This window comes from Lithobates pipiens, unplaced genomic scaffold (assembly GCF_037356315.1).
Source record: "Lithobates pipiens isolate NorthernLeopardFrog02 unplaced genomic scaffold, aLitPip1_a1.2 Scaffold_8, whole genome shotgun sequence".
Taxonomy (NCBI): domain Eukaryota; kingdom Metazoa; phylum Chordata; class Amphibia; order Anura; family Ranidae; genus Lithobates; species Lithobates pipiens.
Genome location: NW_027507903.1, coordinates 319986279 through 320003899, shown reverse-complemented (window position 1 = coordinate 320003899; position 17621 = coordinate 319986279). Strand labels below are relative to the sequence as shown.

The window sequence follows — 17621 nt, the reverse complement described above, 5'->3', positions numbered from 1 at the left end:
GGCCTGTACTACAATCTGTCTGATCCACCTGGAAATGGTGGCCGACGAGACCGCCATGCCTTTTTTTGGACCAGCCACCGAAACAAAACGAGACTGACTTCCAAAAGGGAGCCGTAGCAGACAAATACACCCTCAGAGCCCGAACCACATCCAGGGCATGAAGGGCCACCTCCTTAGGATGTGTCGGCTTAGGACACAGATGGTAACACAATGTCTTCATTGATGTGAAATGCTGAAACCACCTTCGGCAGAAAACAAGGTTGCAGATGCAACACCAACTTATCCTTGTGGATAACCAGATAGGGCAACTTGCAAGACAAGGCCGCCAGTTCGGAAACCCTCCTGGCCAAAGTAGTGGCCACTAGAAAGACCACTTTCTGGGAAAGAGTCAACAGAGGGATCTCTCCGATATTTTCAAATGGCGGTTTTTGAAGTGCTGGTAACACCAGGTTCAAATCCCACGGGGGTAACGGTGGACCAGAGGAACTACATGTCTGACCCCTTGAACAAAAGTGCTCACTAGAGAGTGAGACACCAGGGGTCGCTGAAAAAAAAGGCAGCCAAATCTGATATTTGTCCTTTAATGGTGCTTATAGCCAATTTCTGGTCTACACCTTGCTGTAGAAATAGCAGGATCCTGGATATAGAAAAGGAGAGCGGACGCCATCCTTTCTCCTCGCACATGGAGATGTAGGCCTTCCAGGTACGATGATATATCTTCCGGGAAGAAGATTTCCATGCTCTCAGCATAGTTGGGATCAACGAGTCCGAAAGACCCCGGTTCCTCAACACCTGGCTCTCAATAGCCATGCCGTTAAAACCAGTGATGGTAAAGCAGGATGGAGAATCGGACCTTGAGACAGAAGGTCTTCTCGTAACAGCAGTCGCCAAGGGGCGTCTGACACCAGGTGCCCTAGGTCTGAGTACCAGGGATGCTGGGGCCAATCTGGGGCAATCAGTATTACTGGAATCCCCTCGGCCTCCACTCTGCGGAGCAGACGTGGTAACAGTTTCAGCGGAGGAAAGGCATAGATCAGCTGGTACTGATCCCAAGGAGCCACCAGCGCGTCTGATGCGTCTGCCCAAGGATCTCTTGTCCTGGACAGGAATCTCGACACCTTCCGACTGAGACGGGAGGCCAGAAGATCCACATCTGGTGTGCCCCATCGCAGGCACAGTAGCCTGGACACCTCCGGATGCAACTCCCATTCTCCTGGGTCCAGCAACTGGTGACTTAGATAGTCCACCTGCCAGTTCTCCACTCCCAGGATGTAAATGGCTGACAGGGCCGATACATGTCGCTCTGCCCACTGAAGGATGTGAGCGACCTCCCGTGCGGCGGCGGAGCTTCTTGTTCCTCCTTGACGATTGACGTATGCCACCACCATGGCATTGTCTGACTGGATCCTGAGCAGATGCCCCCGAAGTCTTATCAATCATGTGGAGAGGCATAGCCTGATCACTCTCAGCTCGAGCAGATTGATCGACAACTTGGATTCCTCCACCGACCAGAGGCCCTGGGTCGACTGAACTCCCATTACTCCACCCCAGCCGGTTATGTTGGCGTCCGTTGTGATCACTGTCCATTTCAGAGGTAGGAACGACTTCCCAGACCGAAGTGCCGGGGACCTCAGCCACCAGATCAGAGAATCCGGGACTAACTGGCTCACCTGAATCTGCCGATCCAGGGACAACGGAGATTTGTCCCATTTTGTCAAAATCTCCTTCTGCAGGACTCTGGTGTGAAACTGGGCGTATGGTATTGCCTCGGACCAAGCCACCATAAGTCCCAGGACTCGCATGCAGAAGCGCAGTGACGACCACCCGCAGTTCATCAGCAGTTTTACCGCAGCTCTGAGAGTCTGCAGCTTGTCTGAAGGGAGAAACCCTCACTTCCATGGAGTCCAGCAGTAAGCCTAGGTACTCCAAGCACTGAATCGGTACAATTACCGACTTTAGGTTTAACAGCCACCCAAATTCCTGCAGGGTCTGCATGGTGATCGCCACACCCTCCTCTAACTCTGGGGTGGAAGAAGCTCTCAGGAGGAGATTGTCTAGGTAACCCACGATCGCGACCCCGCGTTACCACAGCAATGCCAGAACAGGAGCCAATACCTTGGTAAAGACTCGGGGGGCTGAAGCCAAACCAAAAAGGGAGAGCCACAAACTGGTGGTGGGCTTCCCCAACTGCAAATCGCAGAAACCTCTGATGCCGAAGGCATATAGGTATGGGCAGGTACACATCCTGGATGTCCAAAGACGCCAGGGTGTCCCCTTGATGGAGTGCAGCGACTACTAAGCGGACTGATTTCATTCTGAACCTCTACTTTTACAGAGTAATTGAGGGCTTTTAGGTCCAATATTGGACTACCCCTTCCTTTTTGGGGACCACAAACAGTTTTGAGTAGAACCCCTGGAAACGTTCCGACAGGTACTATCACACCGCGACTCAGCAGGTCCCTTACTGCCCCCAATCGGGCTTCCCGGCGATCCGGGAGTACGAGCATGCTGGAGGGGAAGAATCTGTTTTGAGGCCAAGAGAGGAACTCTATCTTGTAGCCTGAGGAAATCTGATCGCAGACCCATTGGTCAGACAACCGAGAGGCCCACCGGGCTGCAAACTCCCCAAGGCAACCCCCCACCCTGCTGGGCTAGGGGTGCTTCGCCGAAGCCCCGGGCGGACAAAAAAGCAGTTTGTTAGCGGAAAATGAGGGCACTTGCCTACGGCGTGGCTCCTTAGCCTTCCTGGCCTGTGGGAGTAGTGTACTCTTACCACCTGTAGCATTTTTTATAATGTCATCCAATGAGGCTCCAAAGAGGAGCCAAGGAAGGGAAGCTCCATCAGGGCTTTCTTAGATGCCTGGTCAGCAGACCAGCATTTTAGCCAAATCAGGTGCCTCAGCACCACTGACACTGAAGCCCTGGACAACAGAGAGAGAGTATCCAGGGCCATGTCACAAATGTACTTAAGGCCTTGCACTAATTGGTCTGCTAGTTCCATGCAGATAGGGGAGGCCTGTTGCTCTCCCTATTTGCGGTGCAAAAGTTTTGCCCACTCAGTGAGTGTCTGTCACACAAGTGCGGATGTCAGTACTGGTCGCATAGTCGACCCCACAACCGTAAACAAGGAACGAGCCACTGCCTCGGCCTTCCTGTCCGTGGGGTCCTTAAAGGCAGGAGTCCCCTCTACCGGGATCACGGTTACTTTGTTTAACCTGGATACTGGGGGGTCCACGACCGGAGGAGCCGACCACTTTTTGAGAAGGCTCTCCCCAAAGGGGTAACGCACCGCCATGTATTTGGGGACTGAAAATGTCAGTTGCGGTTGACCCCATTCCATGTAAATTAACTTATCGAAATAAGTCAGATACGGGTGAACGGGCTGGCTTACCGGACCCAAAAGGGACCGCTACATCAGCAGAGGGATATGCTGGCTCCTGAATTTTCAGGGTATCACGCATAGCTGTGATAAGTGCTCCAACAAGCGCTTTGTCACTGTCCGATTCGTCCTGGTCAGCGTCATCTGAAACAACAGAACAGGGGTCACCAGCCTCAGCAGGGCCCGAGTCATGCGTCAGAGCTCTCCCCAGAGCACGGGGGGAGGTGCAGTTTTTATACCACCTTTGCACCCACGCACCGCCTCCTTCTTGGCAATGGACGAATTAAGGACCACCGACAAAGCGTCCAGAGGCACTGCACTGTCTGCAGGTGAACCGGTTGCAATTGCCTGGATTTCGGGGGAAGAAACACCAGTTTCTGAAGCCATGTTGACCCTACCCTGTCTGCAACCTATTGGGCACTTAGCACAGTGATGGTCCCACCCTCCTAACTGCTGCTGGCTGAGGGGCTCTTTCCCACAGGACTCACCACCCTGACTGGTTCTGCGCTGTGTCCTGTGTCAGCTCCCAGGTGCATAGGAGACCACACCGCGCTGTGCAGAGCTGCTCTGAATGGTGCTGAAACTGACCAAAAACGTGTTCAGGCTTCAAGAAAATGGCCGCAGAGCGTCCAGTATAAAGGACATAATCACTGGAAAAATGGCCGCCGAACTACAGGAAAATGGTCACAGAGCAAGCTGCTCCTTGGTCACACCAAAAATGGGCGCCAAGCACTGTATACCATGAGGGACAGTGAAAAACAAGCAGAGAAATGGTAGTGAAACAGCACTGCAGCGATCAACAGACAAACCCTCCAGACACCTTCGTGGAGACACCTATACACATCCAGGACACAGCCAGCCAGCGCAGCCCCCCCCCCAAGGTGAGAGCCCCCCGGAGAGCCCCTGTCTATGGAACACACACTGCTCAGCAGCCATGCAGCATCCCCCACAGGGAAGGGGGGAAGAAAGATAAGGAGAGAAGAGAGGGAGGTAAGGGACCTTCGAATCGACCTCCCAGGTTATGCCCAGGTGCTCAGCCCCACCGAGGCAGGGAGAGCTGTACTTACCAGTCCTTCAGAGCTGGGAGAGACATTCCATCACAGACCCACTCTCCTATCAGTACTGGGTGGCTGCTGGGCCGGCACACTGTGATGTAGACATCAGTAGCCCGGTCATGTGTGTGCCCCGGAGCAATTACGTTCACCGACCACCTCTGGAGCTGAGGCATGCCGTGGCCGACCCAGCGTGGAGCTCTGGCCTGCACACGATAGCTGGCCAGGCTGGAAAGACTACAAGGATAAGAGTATCCAGCCTGTCACCCAGCCGGCTGTTGATAGCAGATCACAGGATCTTTAATCTTGCTCAAAAAGCAAAGCTTCTGCAGAAAAAAAAAAAAAAAAAACACAGACCGATGGGCCCACAGGGTTCCTAGGTCCTTCACTAGCAGAAAAAAACTGAAGCTGCAATGCAGGCTGTGGGGTTGTTACCTAAGGGACCGCCCCTTGGGCGGAACTAGAAAATTCTAGTTTTATTATTACATGTTATGCCTAGTCCTCTCCTGAAGGTGGCGCAACAACCCAATGGTCTAAGAGAGGAGCTGTGTCAGTAGGTGAAGGTAAGAGAAAAGGTATTTTACAGCGGAGTACAAAAAAACCTATTAGTGTCAGTTCGTTAAGAATACAAAATCCTCATTTAAATTTCCTAGCTGTTTGGATTTTCTGACATAATTAAAGCGAAATTCCACCCAAAAGGGGAACTCTCGCTTGTATGCTTCCTCCCCTCCTCCAGGGACAAATTTGGCACCTTTCTGGGGGGAGAGGGGGGAACAGGGGACCTGTTTTTTGACAGGTCCCTTTCCCCACTTTTGTAGATGGGCTGCGGCCCGATCTCCCGGAAGTTCGGCCTCCCTCCTCTTTCCCTCTGCCGCCAGGCCAATTGGAAAATGCAGCGCTTTGTGCATGCGCAGTAGGGAACCAGGAGTGAAGCCAAAAGTCTTCACTGCCTGGTTTCCTTAACAGGAATGGCAGCAGCAGCACACGGGAGGGAAAACGAAGATCGGCTGGGATGCTGACATCTAGGGCTCCCTGGACAGGTAAGTGCCCCAAATTAAAAGTTAGCAGCTACAGTAATTGTAGCTGCTGACTTTTAATTTGTTTCATCTAGGCTGGACCTCCTCTAACTATAAACTGAACTTTGTATAAGAAACCACAGACTAAATATTCCAGCTACCTTCTTTGATGTAGATGTCAATCTCCTCTTTTTAAGAACTTTGTCATGTTTGTCACGAATAGCAAACTTCAGGCTACCTGAAAAAAATATCTTTATGAAATGATACACTCATGTATATTTAATTATTGTTAGCAGAATATTCTGAACATAATCAGATTCAATCAGTGTGAAAGTTAGAGAAAAGAAGAGGGCTTTGACATGGGAGAGGAGAGTTCCCCTTTATTTACTAGTGTGCTTCATGTATCAACGTCTCTGGATGCAGAACCGGTGTCATTTCTCACATAGTCATCAAACTGGCTTAAAGTAGGACTCCAGCATCAATGCTCTATTACATAAACTTGTTTCTCTCCCCACGAACAGTAGACACTCAGAGTTACTTACAAATCAAAGTGCAGAAATCGTATATTACACCACCTGCAATGTCATAGGGAAGCAGCTGGGATTCTTGCTATGGCTGGATCCCGGGAGAAGTGTCCCATTAGACCCATTTGATTTTTTCCAGATTGATATGTGGCTCACTGAACTAAATGTCCATGGTTACATGGGATGCTAATGATTTGATGAGCAGCCCAGTGGACAGTGACGGTTGAGATCTCTGTTGTATTACCACAGCCCACATAGCCAGTCAGTTATTCTATGTGGACATTACTGAATGGGTAACAAAGTTACTCCACAACTAATAATGCCCACTAGCAGTGTCAGAATTGTCAATACTTTGTTCGTAACCCACAGTACTACGGAAGGCATGTTAAAGGAATCCTGCAGAGACAGGAAACCAAAGTGGAAATAGCTACATTCCCATTACAGTTATTAGACAGAATGAGCAATATACAGCATGTCAGACTCTAGACTTTTAACGCAAATGGTTATACCCTAAAATGACAGCTGGAATCTGGCAGCTTAGTAAATATTTATTGCATTGTTCAGGAGTATTTTGAATGAGTGGTGTACTCGTAGCAGGGGAGGGCTGGCAGCCTTAGGCCTGGGGGGGCAAGTCCAGTCAAGTGGTCCATTGAACCCCCGAATCAGCTCACCATCCATCTACACCACATTCCCCATACAGAGAGGGAGGGAGACTGCTCCACATTGCCCCAGAGAGAGAGACTGCTCCACATTGCCCCAGAGAGAGAGAGAGAGAGAGAGACTGCTCCACATTGCCCCAGAGAGAGAGAGAGAGAGAGAGACTGCTCCACATTGCCCCAGAGAGAGAGAGAGAGAGAGAGAGAGACTGCTCCACATTGCCCCAGAGAGAGAGAGAGAGAGAGAGAGAGAGAGAGAGACTGCTCCACATTGCCCCAGAGAGAGAGAGAGAGAGAGAGAGAGAGAGAGAGAGACTGCTCCACATTGCCCCAGAGAGAGAGAGAGAGAGACTGCTCCACATTGCCCCAGAGAGAGAGAGAGACTGCTCCACATTGCCCCAGAGAGAGAGAGAGACTGCTCCACATTGCCCCAGAGAGAGAGAGAGACTGCTCCACATTGCCCCAGAGAGAGAGAGAGACTGCTCCACATTGCCCCAGAGAGAGAGAGAGACTGCTCGACACTGCCCCAGAGAGAGAGAGAGACTGCTCGACACTGCCTGCACAGCCAGAGAGACTGCTTGACACTGCCTGCACAGCCAGAGAGACTGCTTGACACTGCCTGCACAGCCAAAGAGACTGCTTGACACTGCCTGCACAGCCAGAGAGACTGCTTGACACTGCCTGCACAGCCAGAGAGACTGCTTGACACTGCCTGCACAGCCAGAGAGACTGCTTGACACTGCCTGCACAGCCAGAGAGACTGCTTGACACTGCCTGCACAGCCAGAGAGACTGCTTGACACTGCCTGCACAGCCAGAGAGACTGCTTGACACTGCCTGCACAGCCAGAGAGACTGCTTGACACTGCCTGCACAGCCAGAGAGACTGCTTGACACTGCCTGCACAGCCAGAGAGACTGCTTGACACTGCCTGCACAGCCAGAGTGACTGCTTGACACTGCCTGCACAGCCAGAGTGACTGCTTGACACTCTCTGTGCGGGCAGTGTGAAGCGGTCACTCTCTGTGCGGGCAGTGTGAAGCGGTCACTCTCTGTGCGGGCAGTGTGAAGCGGTCACTCTCTGTGCGGGCAGTGTGAAGCGGTCACTCTCTGTGCGGGCAGTGTGAAGCGGTCACTCTCTGTGCGGGCAGTGTGAAGCGGTCACTCTCTGTGCGGGCAGTGTGAAGCGGTCACTCTCTGTGCGGGCAGTGTGAAGCGGTCACTCTCTGTGCGGGCAGTGTGAAGCGGTCACTCTCTGTGCAGGCAGTGTGAAGCGGTCACTCTCTGTGCAGGCAGTGTGAAGCGGTCACTCTCTGTGCAGGCAGTGTGAAGCGGTCACTCTCTGTGCAGGCAGTGTGAAGCGGTCACGCTCTGTGCAGGCAGTGTGAAGCGGTCACTCTCTGTGCAGGCAGTGTGAAGCGGTCACGCTCTGTGCAGGCAGTGTGAAGCGGTCACGCTCTGTGCAGGCAGTGTGAAGCGGTCACTCCCTGTGGGGGCAATCATTTTGGAGCAGTCTCTCAGAGAGAGACTGCATGATTGCCGCCAGAGAGACTGAGAAAAAGAGCTTGCCCCTTCCCCACACCCTGTACAAAGACCAATAAGACTTCAGGAAGATGAAGACTAAAGACTGTGCTGTCACTGCCGCCACACTAAGTGCTACCTGTGGAGTCTGGAGCTTCTCTGGTGAGTGAGCACCACACCACTGGGCAAGCCAAGCAAGCAGAGTAGCCGAGAGTCTCAGCGAGTTCAGTAGGCTAAAGACGCAAATCCTGCTTTCTCCCTGGCATGACCACCAGATTCACCAGGGTGCAGGCTCCTCCTGTGTCAATTGTGGGTAGTGAAAAAAGCACATGCAGGTGCACACCGGAGCACCAGCCAGATACAGGGCATCGTGGGCCTGGTGCTGCAGTGGAGCAGGTTTAGGAGTGGCAGGAATATGAGGCAAGTAATGTCATATTCCAGCTCTCCTCTTACTGGCCACCCTCCTGTGTTTCCAGGAGCCTGTGCTAGCTTGTGCCCAGACTTGGTCGCAGTCACACAGGTGTAATGCTAGGGAAGCCTGGCACTTGATTTACTAAGCATCCATAAGAGCCGTGCGTGGGTGTGTGCTCTGAGGTAAAAGTTTTCAAGCCATCAGAATACAGTGATCGCTGCCGGCAGCTTAGCAGCCAGCAGTGATCGCAAAAAAATAAATAAAGACAAGCTGGTTGTATTGTCAGTTAATAGATTGAATTCTGTGCAACCAGTCTGCACATAGATTGATTGAAATTTCTGCTGAACAGGCAGAATTTCAATCTGTGTATGGTGGCCTAAGTCCACCAGTCTCTGTTTAATAATATCCTCAAATCTTCTGAAAGGGGGGCGCCACTTAGGTGTAGAAATTCACTTTCAACTCCACCTTATTTCCAGAACTCTTTTTAGGCTCCTTTCACACTGAAGGCAATTTACAGGCGTTTTAGTGCTAAAAATAGCGCCTGTAAACTGCCTCTCATGCCACCCCAGTGTGAAAGCCCCTGAGTGCTCTCACACTGTGGCGGTGCGCTTGTAGGACATTCTGAATAGTCCTGCAAGCAGCATTATTGGGGCGGTTTGGGAGAGGTGCCCTGCCCACTGAAATGAGCAACACAGGCGGTTTTAACCCTTTCTTGAGCTGCTAGTGGGGGTTAAAAGTGCTCCGCTAGCGCCGCTAAAACGAGCAGCGCTTTACCACTACTACTCACACCGTCCCAGTGTGAAAGTACCCTTCGATATTAGATGTGCAGACAATAAGTTGAGAGCACATCTAATGCCTACAGAGAGTAATGGCTATGAGGTAGAGTTCAAAGTGAACCGTATCATTACCTGTAGGGATTAGCATTTAGAGGGTTAAAACATGCAGGGATGAAATGTAATATCAACTCCTCACTGCCTGTCAAATGCCTCTGAAAATTGACCTGAGCATGGATCACTTTTTAGAGGAGTGACTGCAAGTGAATACAAGCCTTTAGTTGCTGCAGTGCGGGTGTACTGGCGGCTTTCACAGTCCCCCAGACTTCCCTCTGACTTCTTTTAGGGTGCACATATTTGCTGCATTTTCTGGAATTGCACCAAAGATGCAGCATGCAGGACGTTTTGTGCACTTTCAGAACATGCAGTAAAAATGTGCAGCCTCTATGGGACCAGGGACAACACGCAGGAAGACTGCCAGGACACCAGCACTGCAGCCAAACCGCAGAATGCCAGTGTGAGCCCACATCATACCACCTAGGAGGTACTGCTCAGGCTGCTAGAAAAAAAACTCTTTGGCTGCAGAGAGAGGGGGAGGAGCTCACTTACTTGGATGGTCCCAGCCTCCCAGGAGCCTCACTGGATTCCAGCCGACTGCTCAGATTGAACTTTCCCACCCCGCACATCCTCTTCACAGACCGCACAGGGGCTGCCCCAGAGTGTGGGCGGGGAAAGAAGCAGGTCCAGCCTCTGCCAGCCAATGGTGTGGAGGAGGGAGGGGCTGGACGAGGCTGTGCTGTGTAATACAGACTGTCAGCCCTGACATGAAGACATCGCTGGATCACAGTACTGGACTCGGCCAGCTCAAGATCTGCGCATGTGTGCTCTTGACGGCACAGCAGCCTTTGCCACAGCATATCAGAGCAGCCCAGGGGACAATTGCATCCCTGCCCCCCAGCTCAGCCCGCCCCTGACCCGTAGCTTCTTGCACGATGGTAAAACTGTCTCATTAGCCATAGAGGCTCCTATTTAGTTCATTACTAGTTTCCTGGAAAGCCCCAAAACCCAAAACCCAAGGTGCTCTGTTATGATATGCATAATTGTGACTACAACTTAAAGCAAAGCTAAAAACACCAAAAGTTATATCCCATTGGTTCGATCCCTTTTACAGCTTTTCTTTTTTTTTGGGAGGGGGTTGCGTGTACTGATTTTTCGGCAATCCTCACCTAAGCAAGGATGGCATCCCTTGTTCTGCCCCTTCCCCTCCCGCAGCCTCTTGGGACATGTCATTCACAAAGAGCTGCGTGAGCTTGCGCATGCACAGTGGGAAGTCAGCTGTAGTTCCTCAGGAAGCCACAGCATATTCCTATATCCAAAATGATGGTGTTGGCAACCCGCAGCATAAGAAAAATCAGCTATGGGAAGAGAGCGCTGGACTCCAGGCACTTGTTAGTACCCGATTTTTAAAAGTCAGCAGCTGTGGTACTTGTAGCTGCGGACTTGAAAATAAAATCAAACTGAAGCTCCTCTTTAAATGCACAATTTATAACGCTTGTGATAACAGCTTTTTTTTTTTTTTTTTCAACAAAACAGATACACAGAAGCTCAAAACAGCACATTTTAAAGATTGTTTTACCTGATGCAGCTGGACATTTATCATTATTTTTCTCAATAAGCTGATGCATTCGGTTATTTCTTTTCACATCTAGTTTAACCAGTAGTTGTGATTCTTTCTAGGTATACAAATAAAAAGTAAAACACTGGATTATCACCAATCCCATATAAAGAGCAGATTTAAACGTGTCTTTGGAACTGTTGCTTTTACTTACCATATTTTTAACACCAAATATATTTTGGATTAAACAGGTAATTTCTATATGTGGCCATCGCTCAGTACACACAGACAAGAAAGCAGTATAATGGGCTTGTGCAACACAATAATAGGGGCAAAAAGGTTCTGCACACTATAATATTGGGGAAAGGAAAATTCACAGGTATGGCACCAATTGCTACAACATATTACATATGAGGTACTTAATGATCAAGATAGAAGACCATGCTCACAATTTTGGGCTGCAGGGGCAGTCAGCTGGATGACAACTACCACAACAGATGGTGAGATGCAGTCTCTTAGAAGATCAAAAGCAACAATGTGTTATCTGAGGCAGAGAAGTTTGAAAAGCTCAGCTCATATCTAGGCCCAAAAAGAGTGGAAGGCTTGAACAGGAAGTTACACCCTTTACCATGTGGGTCACTTTTCACAGGGTCTTTGAGGAAATCAATATAAGTGAAAGTCAAAATGCATGTTAGAGGGGGGCGTGGCTAACCACCAAGGCTGATGGACGCTTAGAGAGAGACAGCTCCTCAGCGAGGGAGACATTTAAAGCGATTACAGCCCACCACGGACGGTAACTTAGACTCCACATACCACTGGGGACAAGCAGACCCTCTACCGAACATGTCATGCAAGCGGCTGGGAGAACACAAACGCTGACTTCTTTCATGTTCCCGCCGGAGACACAGCTGAGGGGATTCCAAGATGGCGGCGGTAATGTGATGCACCGCTCAAATACCACAGATCCACCAGGTGAGAACCAGGGGGCAATGGACACCACTGCTCATCCCACATCCCCCACACAAGATCTGGGTGTTGACCCCCTTACTAGCAGCCCCGCCAAAGCTAGAATGGGGATGGATGCTCCGCTTCAGCAGCCACCTCAGCAGATAATTGAGACCCAGGCCTTTAACCCGCTGCAATCAAACCAGGCCCTGCATTCCTCAATGGCATCCTTTCCCACTACAGGACAGCCAGTTATGGACACTACTCTAAAAGAGATGCTCCTCTCCCTGCAGACATCCCTGGTCACAGACCTATCCTCACTGTTTCATAAATTCACCTCAGACATGCAATCTATGGACCATAGGGTCACCTATATTGAGCAAGGCATGGCAGAATGTACTGACACGGTGAATGAGCTGATTGATGCATATGAGGATGTCAAGGTAGAACAGGAATGGGTCCGGACCAAGTTATCAGATTTGGAAGAACGCTCGCAACGGAATAATGTTAAGCTTAGGGGGGTCCCTGACAATATCCCGCCAGCGGACCTTCCTAAATACGCCAAAGATCTAATGCATGCTATTCTATGAGGTATCTCCTAAAGATCTGCTTATAGACAGGACAGTGAAATCACCAGTCTCACAGAATTGGCAAACCGGCACTGGGTCACTGACTGAAGAGACCTCCAGGAATGAGATCTTTATGCCTAGCGCCCAATCTTCCTGTAAAAGGAAATTTAGGTTAAATATGCATTTTATTTATTTTCATCAAAAAATAAAAATAATAAATCAGAACAATTTGGGGTACAGAGACAGAAAAAAAATAGGGGGGGGGGGGGGGGGTAAGGATTTTCATCATAGTACAAAATGGTTTCACAAATACAACAATGAAGTCCAAATAAAGTGAACCAAAGTAAAAAAGAGAAGGAGGAAGAGGAAAAAAAAAAAAAAACTGTGAAAAACAGATTAAACCAAGTACAAATTAAATCAAGACCAAGTTGGTATGGTGTAAATTGCAGAAAGCATATTATTTCTAGATAGCAATTCTGAATAGAGGGGAACAAAGAAGTCAAAAAAGGGAGCAAGAGGGAAGGCTTCATGTAGAAGCACAACCTATCATATGTACCACAATTTATTAAGTTTGTCCCAAGTGTCCATTTCTTTGGCTTGCCTTTCCTCCTTAAGCATGAAGTCTTTCATGAGGACCACCCAAGCATTTACAGAAGGGGAAACAGGAGCCTTTCAACATCGGGGAATGAGTTGCTGGGCAGCTGATAGGAAAAAAATCTGAGAAGATTTGATTTTTGGGACCTAATCAAGCCTAGTAGAATAGATAGGAGTGCTATCTTAGGAGAGGGGGTGAGAGACTCATTATATATTTCGTTATATACTTGGTAGACCCGTTTCCAAAAAGGACGGATACGGTCCCACTCCCAGATATGTAGCTATGTGTCCCTTGCTCCATGACAGCGCCAGCAAAGATCCAAATAATTAGGGAAGATCCGACTCAGTGTGACTGGGTCACGGTACCATCTGGATAATATTTTGAAGTTTTTCTCCTGAGCATCGAGGATTTGTGTGTGAATGCTGTAGAAGGCAATTTAGCAGTTTCTCCTGAAGAGAAGTGATGTGCTTCTCAACGAAAGAGCAATAAAAGTTATTCCTAAAAAATAACTGACTCCCTTTAAAACAGGCCATATTTAGCATTTTACACGTTAACGTGTTGTGTTAGGACAGCCAATTCATTTGTAGATGTCTCCCATTTGTACAATGTGGTGCAACTGCAAAATGCACGTCAGCAAACACATAAATGTGGAGCTGGCGTGAATGTGTGTTCCACAGTGTTAAATGAATAATGCTAGCTAATTAAACTTTCCTAACTGACTGAATGTTATCATATACTGTAATTAACAAAAAACAGAATATTTGTATAAACAAGGGGAAAACACAGCTTTTCTAAATATTCCAACTACCTTCTTTGATGCAGGTAAAAACAATCTTTTCTTTACAGAAACTTTGTCAGGTTGGACAGGATTATTAGAATTCAGGCTACCTGAAAATGAAATTCCATATCATTATGAAACAATATACATATATTTGTCTTATATAATTACTTTGGGAAGAATATTCTAAAATCAAAGACCTCACACTAAACTAAAAATTACAAAACTGCTAGTGTTTCTCAGTTCCAGATTTATTAAGTATTAAAACTTGGACCGTCAAATTCAATTAATGAATTTATTCCTTCTTTGTCAAGAAACTTATTTTTTTTAACTTAGCTGTATATTTTTATGCCTTTACCATGTACGACCACCAAAAACCTGCAAAATAAACTTATCCTACTCCTGAAAATCATGGAAATACCACGTATGTGTGTGATTAGTCCTTTCTGCCTGTAGTAGGGTCAAGGAAAAAAAGTGGAACTTAAAGCGGTAGTAAACCCGCATTTTTTTTTTTTTAAAAACCTGCAAAGCAAAAGGCATAATGAGCTAGTATGCACCGCATACTAGCTCATTATGAAATACTTACCTTAGAACGAGGCCCCGACATCTCGCCCGATCCACGCCGAGGAAGCCGACATGCTCCCTCGGCGTCTCTTCCGGGTATCGCGGCTCCGGCGCTGTGAGTGGCCGGAGCCGCGATATCGTCACTCCCGCGCATGCGCGCGGGAGATTTAAATCCGGCCGGACGAGCGCTGCCGGATTTTCGCGGAGAGAACCCCCTTGTGCGCATGCGCCGCTGCAGTCAGCGGCGCATACCGAGGGGAATATCTCCTAAACCGTACAGGTTTAGGAGATATTTTTTTTACCTACAGGTAAGCCTTATTATAGGCTTTCCTGTAGGTAAAAGTTAAAAAAGTGGGTTTACTTCCACTATAAGGCCAGAATTAAAGATGGGTGAACAGACAGGAATTTTAATGCAAAAGAGACATGCTTTGTCTCTTCAGCAATAAAGTTATTTACCTGCCTGTAGAATGAGCCGTGGAGCTCACTGTACAAATTCAACAATGCTGGATCTGATGGAACTCCCACGCATGTGTGACATCATCCTTACCCTGCCAATGACAGCAGCCGGCGATTGAGATCCAGCCGGCTGCCTGAAGATGTTAGTGGCCAGGGCGGGCTGGGGAATGCTGCATCGTTGGAGCCGATGTGAGTAGAGATCGGCTTCAAAGGCACTGACACTAACATTTGTACTGACACTCAATATAAAACTTTTTTCTTGCCTAAAACAAACGACCACTTACAATGCCACTAATTGACAGGGACACTGACACAAACTGCCACTTACTGATATATATAATGCCACTAAAAGTAAGGTCTCATTCACACCATGGTGTAGAGAAGTCAGTTTTTCTGCTGCGCTCTGCAAGGGGACAAAAGAAAAAGCTCTCTATGTGCCCTGTTCACACCACAACATGCAGATCTACAACGTCTATGCAGTTTTCTGCACGGGAAAACTGACAAGACATCAACAATGGTGTGAATAGGGCACATAACTGACGCGCCTCAAAATTGATGTCAACATGCATGAAAACTGATGTGAAACTGATGTCTCTGCAAGTAAAATCTGTGCGGTTTTCTCTTCAGTACTCATCCGTTTTCATGCACGTATGGTGTGAAAGAGCCTTAGTTTAGGTGTGTGCAATGCACTGTGTCATCTCCTTCGCAGGCTGTTCACATCTGACACCCCCCCCCTCCCCTCTGGGTGCAACAGCCACATTAAATAGTCTTGCGGGTCAGATTCGGCCTGCGGGCCTTTTGTTTGATAAACGTACTCTAGAGGTTGTGTTGTTTACCCTCTTCAACACAGGGGCAGGCTACAGAGTAAATAATCACTTTGACAGCCAATCAGAGGCTATCACAGCGATCATGTGATCAGGATCCAGTTCCCTCGAGTCTTGATTGTTAGTAAAAACCTGGACTGTCACCGAGCACGCTCCCAGGCCAAACACATGAACACATATACGGCCCCCAGATTTAAGCCCACTTCCTGGATGTTGCATATAAAAATACAAAATATCCCTTTGCGAGCTGCTATAGAGGGAAAAATGTGAACCAATAGAAATTAAATCTAAAGTAGTACAACACAGACAAAAAGAAAAAATATGTTTTCATAATGCCAAACGCTAAACACTCTATATGACTACCATACTTGTCAACAAATACATAAAATAAATATAATTAGTGCAGCACTAGTCTTAAATCATGCAGTCCTATTGAAATCCAAATTTATTCATATGTATCTTGCCATTTGCCTTGATAATGTGCTCCACCTTCCCTGCTTTCTTATGATAACATGCATCAAGCCACCACCAGATGTACTCTCACCTTAGATTCTTGACCTCACGTGTGGCCAAAAAACACCTTTTGTCCCTAATTCCGTCGGAATAAACTCTGAAGGTTTTCCCGAAGAAGTTCCACTGAAACAGTCTTGCATACACACAATCACACCAAAGTCCGATTGTCAAGAACGCAGTGACGTACAACAGGACTAGAAAGAGGAAGTTCAATAGCCTCCATCTCGTACTTGCTTCAGAGCATGCGTCGTTTTTGGTTCATCGGAACAGCATACAGATGAGCGGTTTTCCTGCTAGGAATTGGTTCCGTCGGAAATACTTAAAACTTGTTCTATTTCTCCGTCCGTCAGAATGTTCGAAAAAAAAAAAAAAAAAGTCAGATGAGGCATACACCCGATCAGAATATATGATGAAAATCTTCCGTCTGACTTTTTCTGTCGGACATTCCGCTCGTGTGTACGCGGCATTAGATGGACCATGGCATATTCCTCAGTACAAACGATATTATCCTCCACAGCCTGGGTGAAATTGCTGCCTCTGTCACCTCCACCCCAAACCATGCAGACAAAATAGTGCTTTATACAGTTTATTACTTTTATTAAACAATCATGCACTCACTTTAACACCTTACAGGCGGAAGTACAGTAGGTAGTAGTAGTAGTAGGAGAAGAGGCGGTTCTACCCAGGCTGTGGAGGATAAGATCGTTTAGACCAAGTAATATTTCCTGGTCCATGTAAGGGACAAAAAGTGTAATATAATGTGAGTACATCTGGTGGTGGCATGATGCACGTTAAATATATATATATTTTTTTTAGTTTCAATCGTTTTTTATTAAAGTTTTTCAGACAAAATACAGAGTCATTGATACCCCTCTCCGCACACCCCAAATGGGTACAAGCTGTGTCATGGAAAGGGGAGCGGCACATCCAACCCACAGATCAAATGCTATTTAAACTAGCGGGGATGTTACCTTCTAAAGCCTGCTACTCACCTAACCAGGTAATATTTTAGTAAAGGTGGTATTAAGGAATAAAAAATAAAGGGAGAGAGAAAGGAAAAAGGGGATAGAAAAGAAAGAAGATGCATAGAAGGAGGAATGAGATGTCCTTCCGGAATGTTCTACCAAGATTGCTTTATCCAATTCCTACGTAGATGTTAAGGGTATGTGCATGTAATCTGCCCAAGGTTCCCAAATGGCCTCAAATTTTTGAACAGTATCTTGTAGGATACTAATCATTTTTTCCTGAGCCATGATCCAAGATATTTTTCATTTGGCCTGGTCACTGGAAACCGTGGACTTCTTCCATGCTTTTGCTATCGTAATTTTAGCTCCTAGAAGGATAAAGTGAACAAGGCTCCTTTTACTTTTATAGGCTTTTTCTATTGGGAAGTTCAGCAGTGTTATGTGGGGGGACATAGGGACAGACAAAT

The 17621-nt window shown here is 47.8% G+C and overlaps 1 protein-coding gene across 1 annotated transcript in view; it reads right to left on the bottom strand.

Moving 5' to 3' along the window:
- The window catches only part of LOC143961386 (uncharacterized), a 111888-nt gene that overhangs the window by 24341 nt on the left and 69926 nt on the right, over window positions 1–17621 (bottom strand). Inside the window, exons 4-6 of the mRNA XM_077470652.1 lie at window positions 13863–13942; window positions 10967–11063; window positions 5609–5685 (exon numbers count right to left, since the gene is read on the bottom strand). Coding sequence (XP_077326778.1) covers window positions 5609–5685; window positions 10967–11063; window positions 13863–13942 — 254 coding nt within the window. The remainder of the gene's footprint in view (window positions 1–5608; window positions 5686–10966; window positions 11064–13862; window positions 13943–17621) is intronic.